The sequence below is a fragment of the Narcine bancroftii genome, chromosome 6, assembly GCF_036971445.1.
Source record: "Narcine bancroftii isolate sNarBan1 chromosome 6, sNarBan1.hap1, whole genome shotgun sequence".
In the NCBI taxonomy this organism is placed as follows: Eukaryota; Metazoa; Chordata; class Chondrichthyes; order Torpediniformes; family Narcinidae; genus Narcine; species Narcine bancroftii.
Window position 1 is genome coordinate 156579395 of NC_091474.1, and position 16368 is coordinate 156595762.

Consider the following 16368-nt stretch of genomic DNA (forward strand, 5'->3'; position numbering starts at 1 on the left):
GCAATAGAAATGAAAATCAAGACAGTTATGTACAGCGCAAATGAATTATCAATATCAGACACACTGAATTCTGTAGGGGTCAAATTTAATTTCCAGTTTTGAAATTAAATAATTGAAAAAAACACAAAAAAAATGCCTGGATAAAAATAAATTATTTTAGGTTCTGAATTCTTACTTTTGTAGCCGCCATGCTTTGGAGTATCTGCAGAGAACTGCAGCGTAATAATGATCAGAAATTCCGCTAGTTCTTTGGTAAATATGTTGCCTGACAAAGTCAAAGAGTTCAGGTGTGAGGCTTTGCTGAATGAGAAGGTCTTGACATTCACTAGGCGCCATCCCTTGAGTTCCACTAGGAGGCAGTGCGCCTGGAGGAAACCTGTACCCAATAAAGGCTGCAACACTGATGCCAGCGTAAAAGACCAGGTGAAACGGCTGGAAATGAACTGTAGTGGGATGGTTCGTGTACTGTATGTGCAAATACTGCAGTTGTTGGCAGCAGTGAGCACCAGTCCTGACTTCCCAGCACAGGTGTCATGCCTCGAGGGGGGAAAGATGGTAACCTCTGCCCGTGTCTATGAAGAACTTTTGCCCAGAGTATCAGTCCCTTAAGTAAAGGAGGCTATCAAGGTAGCCAGCTGCCGCAGCCACTAGTGACGTCCAGCCCAGGCGTTTCCCGGAAAAGAACAGGATGGGCAGCCACAGTGGGCTCCTGAACCAACTTTTGGTGGTAAAAACTCAAATTGTCTGAACTGGGGTCACTCCTGCTGCTGGCGTCACTGGTTTTATTGGTAGCGTGGGAAAGGCTCAGGCCTTGGTGTGTGATGGACCCCCGCCGTGCTGCTTGGTGTGCCACAGGATATCTGTGCGGGCTGCTACTTTGCTTGGGTCACTGAAATTGTCAACAGCAATGAGGAGGCAGACACCTGCTCGAGAAAGACTTGTTCGAACAGTAAACATTGCTTATGGCCGTCTGCAAGTGCCAGCATCTCGTTCATTAAGGTCGATGGCGTGCAGTCGCCTAGGCCATCCATGTGAAGCAACTGCGCTGAGCACTCACAGTGGGAGAGGCCAAAAGTACAGATCAGGAGCACCTTGATTGTCTCATGCCTGTCCACAACCAGTGACTGGTGTAGGAAGTCGCTGATGCGACCTGCTGTTTCCTGGTCGAATGAAGCAACCACATAGTAGTACTTTGTGGCATTGGAGATGATTTGCCTGACCTGGAATCGGGCTTTGGCCTGTTGAAACCAGAACTGTGGCTGCAAGGTCCAGAAAGTTGGCAGTTTCAGTGAAATTGCATTCTGCGTGCTTGGGTCAGTTATTGTTGGGTGCAAATGCTATTTGGTCCATCGGGGTCATCAATGTAGCTGCACAAGGCATGCAGCGAGTGAAAGAACCATACAGAGTCAAAAGTGAGTTGAACCAACTGGCTTCGATAGAACTCTTGCACACACTTAAATCCCTCAGAACCCGATGACACTTGCGACTCACAGGACCTTTACAACATCAGCTGCAAGGCTGTGGGCTTGCCCCCCATTCGGAGCTCTCACAGTCAGATCTGCCGTGGACTTGCCCACAACTCCTTGAGCTGGTTCGCATGTGACATGGCCAAGCCACCAGATATTATTGTTTTAAAGCATAACCCTATTTATTTATAGTTTATCCATGTTTTCCTACAATATATCGTATGTGAACTTAGGCAACATATCAAGTTCTTCCAGAACATTAAAGCAAAAACTGTGACCAAATTTGGTAGCTTATAAAAATGGATGCAAGAACTACAGTAAAAGATGGACCTGTTATCGATTGATAGCAAAAAGGCAACATGCTAACTTCACGTAATCAGTTCACTTCAAATGACTTCTGCATCTCTGGCTTCACTCTGTATGACTCATCTTCATCCACCTGATCCACTTTCTTTCTGTAGTTTCTTTCTCCCTTTGTCTGGTACCTGCCAATCATCTGCCTCTGCATCACCATCAATCTGTCATCCCTCACCCCTCCCTGGTTCACCTACTGCCCCCTGGCTATTTATATGGGTTATTTCCCCTCTTTACTCTCGGTCTTGATGAAGGGTACCAATCTAAAATGTCAGCAAATATTTTTCTCTTACTGATTATGCTGGACCTGCTGAGTTCCTCCAGCAGATTTTATTTTTGCTCCTGACTCCAGCATCTGCAGTCTCTTCTGTGTCTTTGTATTGGAGACCTTGGTGGAGATGGCAGAAGGAAGGAAACTGTATCCACAAAACTTCTTTTGGCATATGGGAAGGCAGTGGGAGGTGATAGCTTTGGCATTTAGAAACCAATTTTTGATAGCCTGAATTTCTGATGGACAAGGCATACCTTGGACACTTTACCACTATCAATAAAATTGTATCAGCATAATTGAACAATAATGATCAGTGATCTGGTTTTTACCTGGATTTTTGACAATTCGAGTTTAACAGGTTACTATTATTGTAAAATTAAACTTACATAAAAGAGATTAATTCCGCAGATCAGCTGTTTGCTGGTAAATATTGTTTAAGTTTAATCAGGTAGTGGGAGACCTTTCTGTGGGCATATCCAATTCAACAATCTGAATCACTTCTGAGTACCACATGTCAGATTTCAGATTTATTGTCATATACGTGACATCACATGCAACCTTAGGATTCTTTTCTCTGCGGCCGAGGCAGAATTACCACTTACTGGTAGTGAAAAAAAACTGTACACAGCGTATACATGTAAATAAATAACTGTAAACAGATAATGGATGTAAACAAACTGGAATACATAGAGAATTTTTAAAAATTAACAAAGTGCACAAGTAAGAGCCCTTAAATGTGTTCTTGTTTGAGTTTGTTCATGAATAAGATAGATATTGAGAGTTTTGAGAAAAGCTTAAATGTAAAGAATTTTAAAACAAGTAATCTATGTTAATTAAATTATAAATTCAAAAATGAAAATCACCTGAAAATTTCTCAGCTTCCTTAGAATCATTCCTCTGAACCTGGTAGTCCGAGTCTTGTAGCACCTATACTTCTTTCCTGATGGCAGCAGTGAGAACAGAGTATGTGCTGGGTAGAGTGAATCCTTGATGATTGCTTCTGCTCTCCAATGGCAGTGTTCCCTGTAGATGTTCTTGATAGTGGGGAGGTTTTTAACCTGTGATATCCTGGGCTTTGTCCACTACTTTTGCAGGGCTTTACACTCAGGGGTATTGGTGTCCCCATTCCAGACCGTGATGCAGCCGATCAGCACACATCTATAGAATTTTACCAGGGTTTCTGATGTCAAACCAAACCTCTGCAAACTCCTAAGGAAATAGAGGTGCTGGCATGCTTTCTTCACAATGCCATTAATATGTTGGGTCCAGGAAAGATCCTCCAAGATAGTGACTTCCAAGAACTTAAATGTGCTCACCCTCTCCACTTCTGAACCCCCAATGATCACTGGATTGTATACCTCTGGCTTTGCCTTCCTGAAATCATCAATCAACTCCTAAGTTTTGGTGACATTAAGTGCAAGGTTGTTGTTGGTGCACCATTCAGCAAAGTTTTCAATCTCCATCCTGTATGCAGACTCATCCTCTTTCTTTATACAACCCACTACCAAGGGATTATCAGCAAATTTGTAGATGGTGGTATTGCCATATCGAGCCACACAGTCATGGATGTAAAGTGAATCGAGGAGGGGGCTAAGAACACAGCCCTGTGGTGCTCCGGTACTGATGGAGATTGTGGAGGAGATATTCTTACCAATCCTCACTGATTGTGGTCTGGAGGTGAGAGGAAATCCATGATCCAATTATACAGTGGGGTGTTTAATTCCCAGATCTTGGAGTTTGCTGATCAGTTTTGAAGTGATGATGGTGTTAAATGCCAAACTGTTGAATGCATCTTTACTGTCCAGGTGTTCCAGGGCTTTGTGTAGAGCCAGTGAGAATGCATCTGCCTCAGACCTGTTGCTATGATAGGCTAAATGGAAAGTATCCATGTCACTGCTCAGATACATCCATTAATTTCTTGGCACATTCTCACCACTGTCATTGCTGTTACACACAGGTTTAGACACCACATCAAGTTCCTTGTGGAATGTCACCTTTCTAAAGCAATTGCTGGAAAAAGATCCAGTTCAGCTTCTGTAACTTGGGTCATTTCACTGGAGAGGAATGATTCTAAGGAAGCTGAGAAATTTTCAGGTGATTTTCATTTTTGAATTTATAATTTAATTAACATAGATTACTTGTTTTAAAATTCTTTACATTTAAGCTTTTCTCAAAACTCTCAATATCTATCTTATTCATTTTAATGATTGATTAATTAACATTCATTTTTGACCATTGATTTAGGCTGGTATCATCAAAGCAATTTTAGGACTCAGCTTGCCATTTTCAGGAGTTGAATAAGCTTCTTGAACCAACTTGTTGCTGTAGTTGTGCTAATGTGGAAGCAGCAAGGACAAAGCAGTCCCTAAAGTTAAGTGGACCATAATCCCAATGTTGTACATATTAAACTTAAACATACCAATAAAGGAAGATTTGCAACCTATTTTTCACTTCCTCTTGAAAAATTACATCTTTTCGACAGTCCTGTAAGTATTCACATCCATTCCGATAGTATGTCTCTTTTCAGTATTACCAGTCAGGTTAGTTAGTGATTCTGCATCCACAAGGAATAGTAGCTAGTTTAACAGTACAGATCACAAGGCATAGGGATCCAAGAGAAAGTCATCAGTCAATACATAGTTTCCAACCTAGCTAGAAAACAAAGGTGATAAAAAATAACTTTTGAAAGATCTGAGCCAGACAGACAGAGAGATGGTTGCCCTTAAGGTTTTAATGCAATGTGCAGAAGGATTACAAGCCTTGAATTTATTGAGTTCAGTAAGAGAAACCATTGGTCTGAAGCATATTTAACCTCGACTATGCTAGTAATGTGGTTGCATTTGTGGCTATAGAGCTGTTAAGTTCCTACAGATATTACTTGGTTATTTTCCAATGCAGAACAGCAACTATTTTGCAGATGGCAAAAAAAGTAAGGTTCTGTCCACGGACTATAGTGATCAGATTCAGCTTCTGCTGTTAGAAGGCCTTTGTATGTGTAATGATCGAATAATGATTATTTAAACACTAATAATTATGAACACAAATTTAGCAAATAGTAAATTCAACTGAAATATATTTAATGAATGTAAATTAATTTAATACATTGATGTAAACACAGCACTTCGCTAGCATTTTCTTGCAGGACAGTAAAATCCCTGGGATCCAGCACCTATAGTGATCACGGATGTCAGCTATGCAAATTTTCCATTTGACTGAGACTCACTCTTCCAATGCCTAACTAATACTGCATTAAGAATACACCACTTAAAAGACAGTGCAAAATGTAAAGTAATTTGAAAAAAATCAGTATTGCGGTCTTTAATTATGTAAAATTTACTTTAATCAAGTAATTCCTGTAAATTACAAAATTTAAATTTGTACCCTGGTCGCTGTTGTGTTAGCTGCTACGCGAGCCATGCCGCCATCATAAATAACCCCCTTCCCCAAGTTTATAGATGAAGCCTTATTGATATAACGGACGTAATAATAAAAATAAAGACTTTTACTAGACAGGGAGACACTTTTGGAGAGTCCCACCAGCAGCGAGTGGCATCAACCTTCACTGTGGTGTCCTGTTCAAGCCCTCACGCTGGTGGCCAAACTCACATCCACACAAGTGTCCCAATCAGATCCTCAGTGCAACTTCCTCGTGCTGACAACCCGGCTCACCTCCACGCAAATTGCGACAGTGAAATATATGCGTGCACGTGGGGCCAACCTGCATATGTCCAATGAAGTCTCTGCTCCCTGTGGGGTTCATTTGCCCATTCTTATTTATTTGGGAATTGTTTTATTTAGTTATTTCCTCGATTTTTATTTTTTGCCAGTTGATTTGAGTTTTCAGCAGATTGAATGCCAAATAATGGGGATTTTACTGTACTTAATAATATACTAATAAAGACTTGTACTAACCAAGGACAATGAGGCACGTTAAGAGAGTCACCCCAATGGCAAATGGCATCGACTAGCGCTTCATCCTGGGCAACACCATTTTATTCAAACACAACTTTATTTAAACTGTTTTCAAACAGCTGCCACAAGCAAATTTCTTCATTCTGGGAAACACCAATTTATTCAAACACAACTTTATTCAAACTTATTCAGACAGCTGCTATGAGAAAAGTATGGCCAAGGCACTCCACTGGCAAACTATTTGCTCCCATCTTCACCAAAGGTGTATGTGTTACTTTTACAATTTTAAACATTTATTTAAATTTTTATTTATTCTTACTTATTTTGTTTATTTATTTTCCTCGATTTTTGTTTGCTGGTTGTTTGAGGTTGTTGGTTGCTTGAATTCTGGAGAACTGGGGTTTTACTGTAGTTAATGTGATCTGGATCATTTTTAAATATTGTTTTTTTCTATGCTAATAAAAGTTTATTATGAAATAAGATGGAATTCATTATGATTGTTATTTTCATTATTGCACTTTTTAGTAGGATTAATGAAAGTTTCCATATATACTTGTACCCATCTCAGTGAAATGTTCATCATTTCACCCACAGGAAGGCTTGAGAATCTCACATGATTTTACAGTATCCTGAGGAATGATGGGTAAATGCAAGTGCCCTGACCTTAGCATTGCTGCAAGTAGGATTTTGTGCACAGGCTCAAAAGAAATTTTGATTAATGTGACATTCTGTCAAATTGGATTGCAATGTACCATTAAGTTTGTCATTATGCTGTCTTTAAAGAATGTAGAGGATTTTTATTAGCATACATTAGGTATGAATTACATCAAACATATATCTTAACTGTTATATTTGACAAGTGATTGTTGTAATATCACATATGTAGATTTTAGTGGTCTTTCTTTTGTGAGTTGTGGATTTTTTAAACTTGATTTAGTTGGTGCTTGAGTTTCTCAAATGTGGGCTAAAGACACTTTGTGGTAGTTTTGATATTGACAGGTTTATTTTTTTTTTATAAACAGAAATCAAAAGCCCTGTTATCACTGCTCAGTGATCACTTAGGGTGGCATGGTTAGCGCAGCACAGTTATAGCACCAACGTTGGGATTCGAATCAAGCGCTCTCTGTAAGGAGTTTGTACGTTCTCTCCATGTTTGCAAGGATTTCTCCGAGTGGTTTGGTATCCTCTAATGTTTCAAAATGTACCAGGCTTGAAGAACAATTTGGTGTAATTGGCTTGTGGGACAAAAGTGCCTTTTACCATGTTGTTCGTCTAAATTTAAATCCTCTTGAGGGTGATTTTTCATTTATTGGGCATTTCAGTGTTTCTGCAATAACTTTAAAATGCTACACTAATTTCAAAGTTGTTTCCTCACCAAATCTTTGAGAAGTTTAATGAAATTTAGCTCATCAGCCTCTGAACATGGATGCAGGCATTCCTTTGCAGAATTAACCTACACCCATTAGGTCATACCTTGATGATGGGCCCAAGCCTGAAACATCAGTTATGTATTTTTATATTTGCTATAAAAAGGACCCTGTTTGACTTGCTGAGTTTCTCCAGCTTTGTGATTTTTGATTCCTGGTGAATCTCTTTTGCACCTCTTCCAATGCAATGACATCCTTCAAACCATGTGGCAACCAGAACCACACTCAGCTTTCCCTGCTGCCATCTAATTAATGCCCTGATAAGTGTCACGTAAGTGACCACCTTATCTATCCTTACTGCTATTTTCATGGATCCTATTATTTGTTCTATTTCCTAGGCTTTACCATTCCTTGTGTATATACGACGCTTGCTAATCCTCCCAGAATGCAATGTTTCACATACTTAAGGGCAAAATTCCATCTGCCATTCCTCTGCTGATCTTGCCATATGATCAATATTGTTCTGTAATTGAAGACCACTCCCTTCATTATCCATAACATCATCAATCTTCTTGTTAACAGCAAAATTACCAACCCCATGATTACCTACATTCATGTCCGGATTATTTCAGAGATTCAAAAGTTCCTGTTATTGTCACATAATAATAAATGAAAAATGTAATAGACAGCAAAGTTTACCACTCTTCACAGTTATCCAATCACAAAAACAACCCTTAACCATTGTTCCCTGCCTTCTATCACCAGGCCAATTTTGGAACCAATTTGCCTAATTATCTAAATTATTCACCAACACACCATATGAAAGCTTATCAAAGGCCTTAATGAAATCCGCATTGACTACATAAACCAGACCATTCTCATCAACACACTTAGGCATCTCCTCAAAACATGCCATCAAATTTGTTAACACTATACTGACTCTCCTTGATCAATCCCTGCATCTGCTAATCTGAGAATATTCCCAATAATTTCCTTTCCATTGATTTCCTTATAAATTTATAATTAAATCATATGGTTTATCCCTGCTGACCTTCTTGGTTAAAGGTGCCATAATCACTGTTCTCCATTCAATATCTGGCATCTCATTTATGGCCAGAGAAGATTTTCAAGGCTCAATAGAGTCCCAGCAATCTCCTCCTTTGTCTCCAATAGTAGCCTGGGATGCAAGCCCTGAGGATTGGTGGATATGGTGGACTTGGGATATGGAGCAATTGGATTGGTGGATATGATGGACTTGGGATATGGAGCAATTGCTAAGGTGTGACCAGTGCTGAAGCTGAAACATTAATTAAATGTTAAAAATAAGGTGGCAGGTTAGTAGAGCAGTTGGCTCAAAACGATTATAGTTGGTGCGGTGAGGGGGGGTAGGGGTTGGTTGCTTAATTGGCTGTAATTGCAGCTTTCATGGCCCAGAATGGCCTGCTACCATGCTGCATTGTTAAAATGAATTTGTAAAAAAAAATTAAATATGACAGCATCTTTGCACTTACCTGTCAATTTTTTCTTCACATTATCATGTGAAATATGGTGACTCTTTTGGAGAGTGGAGACACAGTGTTGCTCCAAAGGGTTTAACCACACGGTCTTTATGCCAACAGCTCTGTACAGGTCCATGAAACAAGCCAATGGTGTTTTATATTTAAATGATGCATCTGTAAGACTGTGCCCAATAAGACTGCATCTGTGCTTGGCAGTGGCCCCAAAGGGTTGGAGAGCAATGGACTGATGCAGGTTACTGAAAATAGGGAGACCAGCACCCCCTCTCCCCCATTACGAAGGAATTACAGAGGAGACAACCCTAAAGGGTGGTTACCACAACAGCAAAGCAACAAGGAGCTCAGTGTCTGAACCACCCACACTGCCTGTGGGTGACCTCTGGTCAGAGGACCGACACAAGCAACAGGCTATTGGAGACTGGCTCATGGAAAGCAGGTATTGGAGTCAGGATATGAAAAGATGCTGAGGGCAAGAAGGGTTCCTGAAGGATCTCAGACACAGAAGTCTTCCTGGTTGCTTCTGGAAGACTTCCCAATTGCTTCTGGTTTGTATCTGGAGCTCAGGTTGCCGATTAATCGGATGGGAGTCTGTGCAGCTGCAGAGGCTGTGGGCGTGCTGGAGATGAATGCATGGACACTCGGTGATTCTGAAGGGATTCTCTTTTGTACCTCTCTTACTGAAAGGAGTAGTGTGCAATACTAATGGTGACTCTTCGTCTGCCTTATGGCAGGCAGAGGTTTTGTGTAATATTACATGTTACATTGCATAAAATAAAGGAATTTTGAATCTCAATGACAAAGGGAATCTCTTCCCACTGTCTGTACACCAAACACTTGCAGAGATCAAAAGAACTATACCAGTAACTAACCATCAAGTTATGGTGATCCTTTAAGCACTGTTGCTGCTTTAATAGGTGTCCAGATATACACAAAACATCAGGTTGGCCACTAAGTTTAAGGTATACAGCGTCATTGTCACATCAGCCCTGCTAATGGATGTGAGACGAGGTGCCTATATCAGAGTCACTTGCGACACTTGGCCAATTGCAGTAGCGTCACCTACATTCTCTGTTGAAGATCAACTGGTGAGAAAAGGTCTCAATGTTGAGGTCCTTTCTCCTGCTGGAATGCCACAATTTCAACATTGGTGATGTCAGCCCAACTGCAACGGGCAGGACATGTCAGAATGCCAGACAGATGTGTACCCAAGGACATTTTGTACGGCCAACTGTCCAGTGGTAGCCCAGAATGAGGCCAGCAATGATGTTCTGCACAGGAACCTGAAGGAAGCTGACATTGCCCCATCAACATAGGAGGATCGTGCTCAAGATCGCTTGCAGTGGAGGGACCCCATCAGAAAAAATATGGACACTGCTGAACAAAAGCTCAAAGAGGCAACAGATTAAAAACATAGGAAATTCCACAACAGGGCTTCTGCCTTTGTTGCCCCTCCAGGCCACACCTGCCAAGTATGTGGCAAGCAGTGCCTGTCAAGGATCAGTCTGTACAGCTACTCCAGGAAACACATATCAAACCCCACAAACTGACTGAAAGGAACCATCATCATCCTAAGGGATGGACTGCCAGAAGAAGAAAGTCCAGATATACAAGGTAACTGAAAGTGATGGTGAGAAAATTGAAATGCATTATGGTGCTGCTGGTGTTATACAAATCAGCATTATGTGTTAACACCTTAATTTGACTCATTTACGGGCCTTAATATTTATACCAAGATGTCAGCCAGCGCAATTTGCAACAAAATTCTGTCTGTGTCTGTTTCTGTCTGTTGTTGCTACAGTTAACAAGGTTAACACTAATCAAATAATCAATAAAAAAAATTGCACCTGAAGAACGTTCTACTGTTCATGCTTCTGCAATAAGATAATATCTGATTTTAACTAATTCTGTTAGTTCTCTTTCAGAGTATAAGGGAAAAAATGGCTTACACTGTACAATCACATTCTAATAAACAACCTGCAATTTCACTGTTAGTTTTCCCAATATTCAGTTGTCATTTCTGGCTCTCCATCTTTTGAATTTTGAAAATAAATAGAGCTTTTTGGGCAAGTGAATTTCTATAAGTAACTTGTAGTTGAGATCCTTGACCTGTTATTCTGACATCCTGCATTTGGTGGTTAGGCTTTCCATTGCTGATTAATTTTTGGAAACCACACCCATTTAAGATTAATTCCATGAACGCTGATTTTCAGACTTCACAAAGTAAATTATTCTGTGCCCAATGGATCCGAAGGCCATAATTGGGTTATCATCTCATTGATGACATCTGCTGGATTGTGCCTTCGGATTGGTCATCTGAAGCAGCTGTTGATTTCACCCTGGTACTCACTCGTGGTGTGCAATTCCAGATCACTTGGGATAGACCCAGTGTGTCTAGTATGTGCTCCTTGCGTCAGTACTTAAGCTGAGCAACATATCCACCCAATCCAAGGTAGCAAAATGGGTACTGGGTATGGTTCTGAGGTTTAGCTACTAGATGTGGGCTGAAGTTTGGGGTGGAGGTGTGGTGACTGACAGTATCCTGTCCTTCAGTTTATAGGCCACATTGCTCCAGTTTTCCTCGTTTTCCCTGCCTCCTTGCAGTTTTTCTTTTTGTCATCTGTGATGATTCAGATTACAGATGGAAGATGTAAGCTTTTCATTTCTGTGATGCACTCTGATTCTTACCCCACTTTCAGATCTCAGTTTCTATATTCTGTTGCTCTTTCTCTACCCTTTCAAGTTGATAGTGGCTATTCAGCCCAGACCTCAGACTGGTAATGGGAAGTAGAACAGACCTGGGTAAGTACAGTGAACTGGGATTCACTGGTAGTGTGTTGTGCTGTTGGCTGGCTCCACCTCCCGACTCCACCCCCATCTGCTCACATATAACCCTGGTTTCTCGCCCAACCCAGAACCCTTCTGAAGACTACCCATAGTTATAAGCTAATAAAAGCATTTGTTCTCCCTCCAGTCATGAGAGCTTTTATTCACGCTCCAATTTTATTAGCTTATTTCTTAAATGATGGAAGCACCACTCAAGCCAGGTATGCTACTGATAGACCTTCTGTCCCCAATGCAGTTGAGGAGTTCACATAATGGCTAGACTGCTTCCAGGCCTACCTGAATGCAACTAGAGAAGTCTTCCACACCGATGAACTTGAGAGGACTGCATTTGTTTTGAGGGTCATCAGGGACGCTGCCATCAAGGCTTTGAAGGCTCGGTACCTGAAGTTGCAAAACGAGATCCTAGCAAGGTACCAACTCGCTCTACGTCACCAACAGCCAGGAGAGACTATCGATGACTACCTGCTGGATCTGTGGATGCTTGTCAAGAAGTGCAGGTATGAAGCAGTTATGGGCCGCATTCATGAGAAAGAACAGATCCAGAACACTCTAGTTGCGGGGGTCCGCTCAAGGTACAAGGCAGCAACTACTCGAGTTGGATAAGAAGGACCTGGCTAGCCACGTTGAACTGGCCAAATCATTGGAACAGGCCAAGCTTGAGAATGACTACCTTGAAGCCGGCGAGCTCAGTCACCCAGGTGAGCCCTTCCAAGGACCGGCTGTTCCTGTTACCCCAGCCCCAACGGCTGTCACTTCCAGTGCTAGGGAGCACTCCAGTGCTAGGGAGTGCTTTTTCTGTGGCAAGAGCCAGCATCCCCCCGATCTCGTTGCCTGGCTAAAGGCTCAGTATGTTCCAGCTGTGGCAAGAAAGGGCATTGGACGAGGGCTTTCCACGCAAGGGAAAGCCCAGTGAAGTCCGTGGCCTGCACCGCTCTCAGATCAGATTCCAGCCCCAAGCCAACTACCCCGAATTCACCCGAGCCCATTTGCTGTGTTCCATGCCGAAGGAAGGTGGCAGTGAGGAAATGGCACGAAAAGGTTCGGCAACCATCTTACCGCCACTCAAATTCAAACTCAGCACCATCATCGTCAGAGGAGGAAGGAGGGCAGCCATCTTGCTGGCCCATGCAGGGCAATCCAGGACTGTGGGGGCCACTCGATGATCCTAGATGAGGACAGACCTCGCAAGCTCAGCAACTCCATAGTGACAGTGAAGGTAAACAGACATTCCACTAAATGCCTAATAGACAAGGGGTCTACTGAAAGCTTCAAAGACTCACAGACTGTGCAAAAGTACAACCTAAAGATGTATCCTTCCAATTATCGCATATTCCTTGCATCTCATTAGCACTCTACACGTACTCAACTGCATTGTATAGTACATCTGTTGTTTGAAGGGGGAAATTCTGTAGATTTCATCTGTATATACTTGATGAATTGTGTGATCCAGCGTGTTGGGTCTGGACTTCCAGTGTCACCTTAAAAGTGTGACCTTAGAGTATTCTGGTTTCCCCCCCCCTCCCCTCCCCCCTTGTAATGGTTCAAAATGAAGTGCCCCTAAAATCTGAACCCACATGCAGCCTCTCCACACTGAATATCAACCCACCCCACCACCCCCCCCCCCCCACCACTCTTCCTGAATCTGTCCTCGGACTGCAAATCTATTGCTACCAAGAGCAAGAGGTACAGCACAGCAGACTGCTGATGCTAAAAATGGGAGAGGAATTTGGCTAGAACCACAGATGAATGAGAATAGCACAATGGACTTCAACACCTTGGGCAGAAAGAGGAATTGACCCAGCAAGGCTGCCTGACTCATTTAGAAGCTCTGTCGAAACTTCATTCATTTGCAAGAGTTACATTGCACATTTCAGACAATTCAAAATTAAATGAAAATGCAAAATATTCTGGAGAAAGTTCCAACTCCTGTCAAAGGCAAAACCTCCCATTTCACTGTTCACCATGCAGGTGGTTTAAAAACAATCCAATTGATTAGTGTCAATTTATTGATATAAATTTATGGAAATGCTTTGAAGCCTCCAACCTTCCTGTGTACAGATAGACACAAGTTGAATGTGATCACAGCTTATGCAACCAAACATTGGAATGGTAGTATCAAATGACAGTGTTACTTCTGGAAAGTATGGAAGAAATGCTAAAAAAAAAATGTTTTCCATAACTATTTGATGAATAAGTAATTAATTATTAGAGCTACTTCCTCTCATGAATCTTTTGTATGATTTCTCATTATTTTTTTTAAATTTAGACATACAGCATGATAACTGGCCATTCCAGCCCATGAGTCCATGCCGCCTAATTTACACCCCATTAACATACACCCCCAGTACATTTTGAACGGTGGGAGGAAACTGGAGCCCATGCAGACACAGGGGGAATGTACAAACTGCTTACAGACAGCATAGGATTCGAACCCAGGTCCAGTCCAGGTCACTAGAGCTTTAAAGGCTTTGTGCTAACCACTACACCAACCGTGCCACCCATGTGAAGTTTTATCCAAAAAAATGAAACATGATCAACACATTCTGCAAACTAGTATTTACTACACATCACACTCATTTAAATGGGTAATTTTTCCCTCCCATTGAAAAGAAGCCAGTTGAGAGGACTTTTAAGAACATACTCGAGTATAAGAAATAGTAACAGAAGAAGACCATTCATCCTCTCTAGCTCACACTATAATTCAATAAGAGTATAGCTGATCTTTCATTTATGTATAATGACCTATCCTATCCCCACATCCCTCAATTCCCAAAATATCCAGAATTGCAATAGTACTTGTTAAATAATGGAAGTTTACAGTTATTTCACAATTAACCAATTACTTTTCTGACATGCACCTTAAAAAAAATAGCTGATTGAAATGCTGTTAAAATTTATTTGGAAAACAAAAGGAGAATGATCCTGTGTTTCTGTACATTGTCTCCTGTGGCATTTCACTACCTCCTAAATTAATAAGTTATGAATCATTTTCCTTTGGAATTTGACAACAGCTTTCATTGTAACCAAGCTACCAGTTTATCTCATTCAGGCATTTCAAGCAGCCTGTAATTATGTACAAAGGTTATTAATGTACCTGACAAACTTCACTTCAAAAGGAGGGGGGAAATGAGGTTCCAAAAGTTGATAGTGCCAAAGGCTTTACTTACTTGTATTTTTTTCCCTCGCTGGTTCTATAGGTTCTGAAAGCGATATTACTTTTTCCAACAATTGAACGCATGGCTGAGTCACCGCAAGGCAAGCTTATGACACCAGTACTTTGCAATCTTCGCTACCTGATCTACATGACAATCTACTTCCTTTCATTTCTACCGGAAAGTGTCAAGGCCTCATTGGTGAGGTGGGCGCTTCAGGGTTTACAACTGGATGAAGCTACTGTCACCGCTTCCCTTAATCTCTTCAGTGTCTCCTGTGCAGGTGAGATGACCCATCCCGCTCCCAACCCTTTTCATCTTAATCATTCAACATTCCTGCTTTTTGAGAAATGAATGTGTTTTCTGAGGAAATCAACTGTATGGCATTTTTCTCTCAAAGGGATGCTTTCCATTTGTAGGACCTTGGTTATCCATACATCATCCGACATTCACATTTTTGAAATTGCAAAAAGTACATTGTGTGGATTAGATTTTATTACACATGAACAAAATGACAACATAATTCTAGGTCAAATGTACTGTGTGTTGGGTGGAAAAGGTCTTATACAATTCTTTGAATCACATTTAAGCAATGCTTCTGTTAAGTGTTGTCAATCGAGGAAAGGGAGACCCAGTGGTCTTCTCGGCCATTTTGATGATCCTCTCTATTAACTTCCAAGCTGATTCCATGCAGCTACCATGATGAGACATTCTTTGAATAGACTGGTTATTTTTATAAAAATTATAAGATCCTATAGCATAACTCAAGTCAGTAAACACTTTAATATTGCCAAGTAAAGACAGTATATGCTATAATGATTTTAAAAGTTTATCTGAAGCTTTGGATTCCTTTAGACTGTGTAATAGGATGTGCACTGTATTAAATTATTTTAGCTCCATGCCAGAAGACATGGGATTTGAATTTGAATTTCTGTTCATGTAATAGAAAATAAAATGTAGGATCTGTAACAATGAAAACTAATGGATTGTGAATGAAATCCCACCTGGTCCACTAATGTCCTTCGGGGATGGAATCTGCCATCTGGCTGATAATGTGACTTTGGACCTGAATAATAGTTGCCTCGGAAGCAGTTTGCAGGCCTCATTGTATTGGGAAAATTCAGGTGAATAGTAAGTGCTCGCTCTGTCATCAATACTATATAACCATTCCAGCTTGGTCTGGACTGGATAGACTAAGCTTCATTTCTCACTACTACTTTAACACGAAAATCCACATTATTATGAAAAAGAATGCTTGGAATATTTTAGATGTTTTTAATAACATTTTAAAATAGACCACTGATGGTAACATATTTATTTAGGTCAAAACTAACACCTCAGATGGCGCTGCAGATAAATGAGCCTAGGCTTTTCACACTGGCCTGCTCCCTTACTTGGGTCAAACTCTAACTGTTCCAGACACGTTTCTGGTCCCAGGGTTGATCACATGGAGATTATGAGCTTCCTGGCCTTCACTTTTGACTG

General features: G+C 41.1%; 1 protein-coding gene across 24 annotated transcripts in view; it reads left to right on the plus strand.

Moving 5' to 3' along the window:
* The window catches only part of ldah (lipid droplet associated hydrolase), a 281972-nt gene that overhangs the window by 223026 nt on the left and 42578 nt on the right, over positions 1-16368 (plus strand). For all 24 annotated transcript variants that reach the window (XM_069886448.1, XM_069886439.1, XM_069886442.1 and 21 more), the window contains one exon: positions 14929-15166. In XM_069886448.1, coding sequence (XP_069742549.1) covers positions 14929-15166 — 238 coding nt within the window. The remainder of the gene's footprint in view (positions 1-14928; positions 15167-16368) is intronic.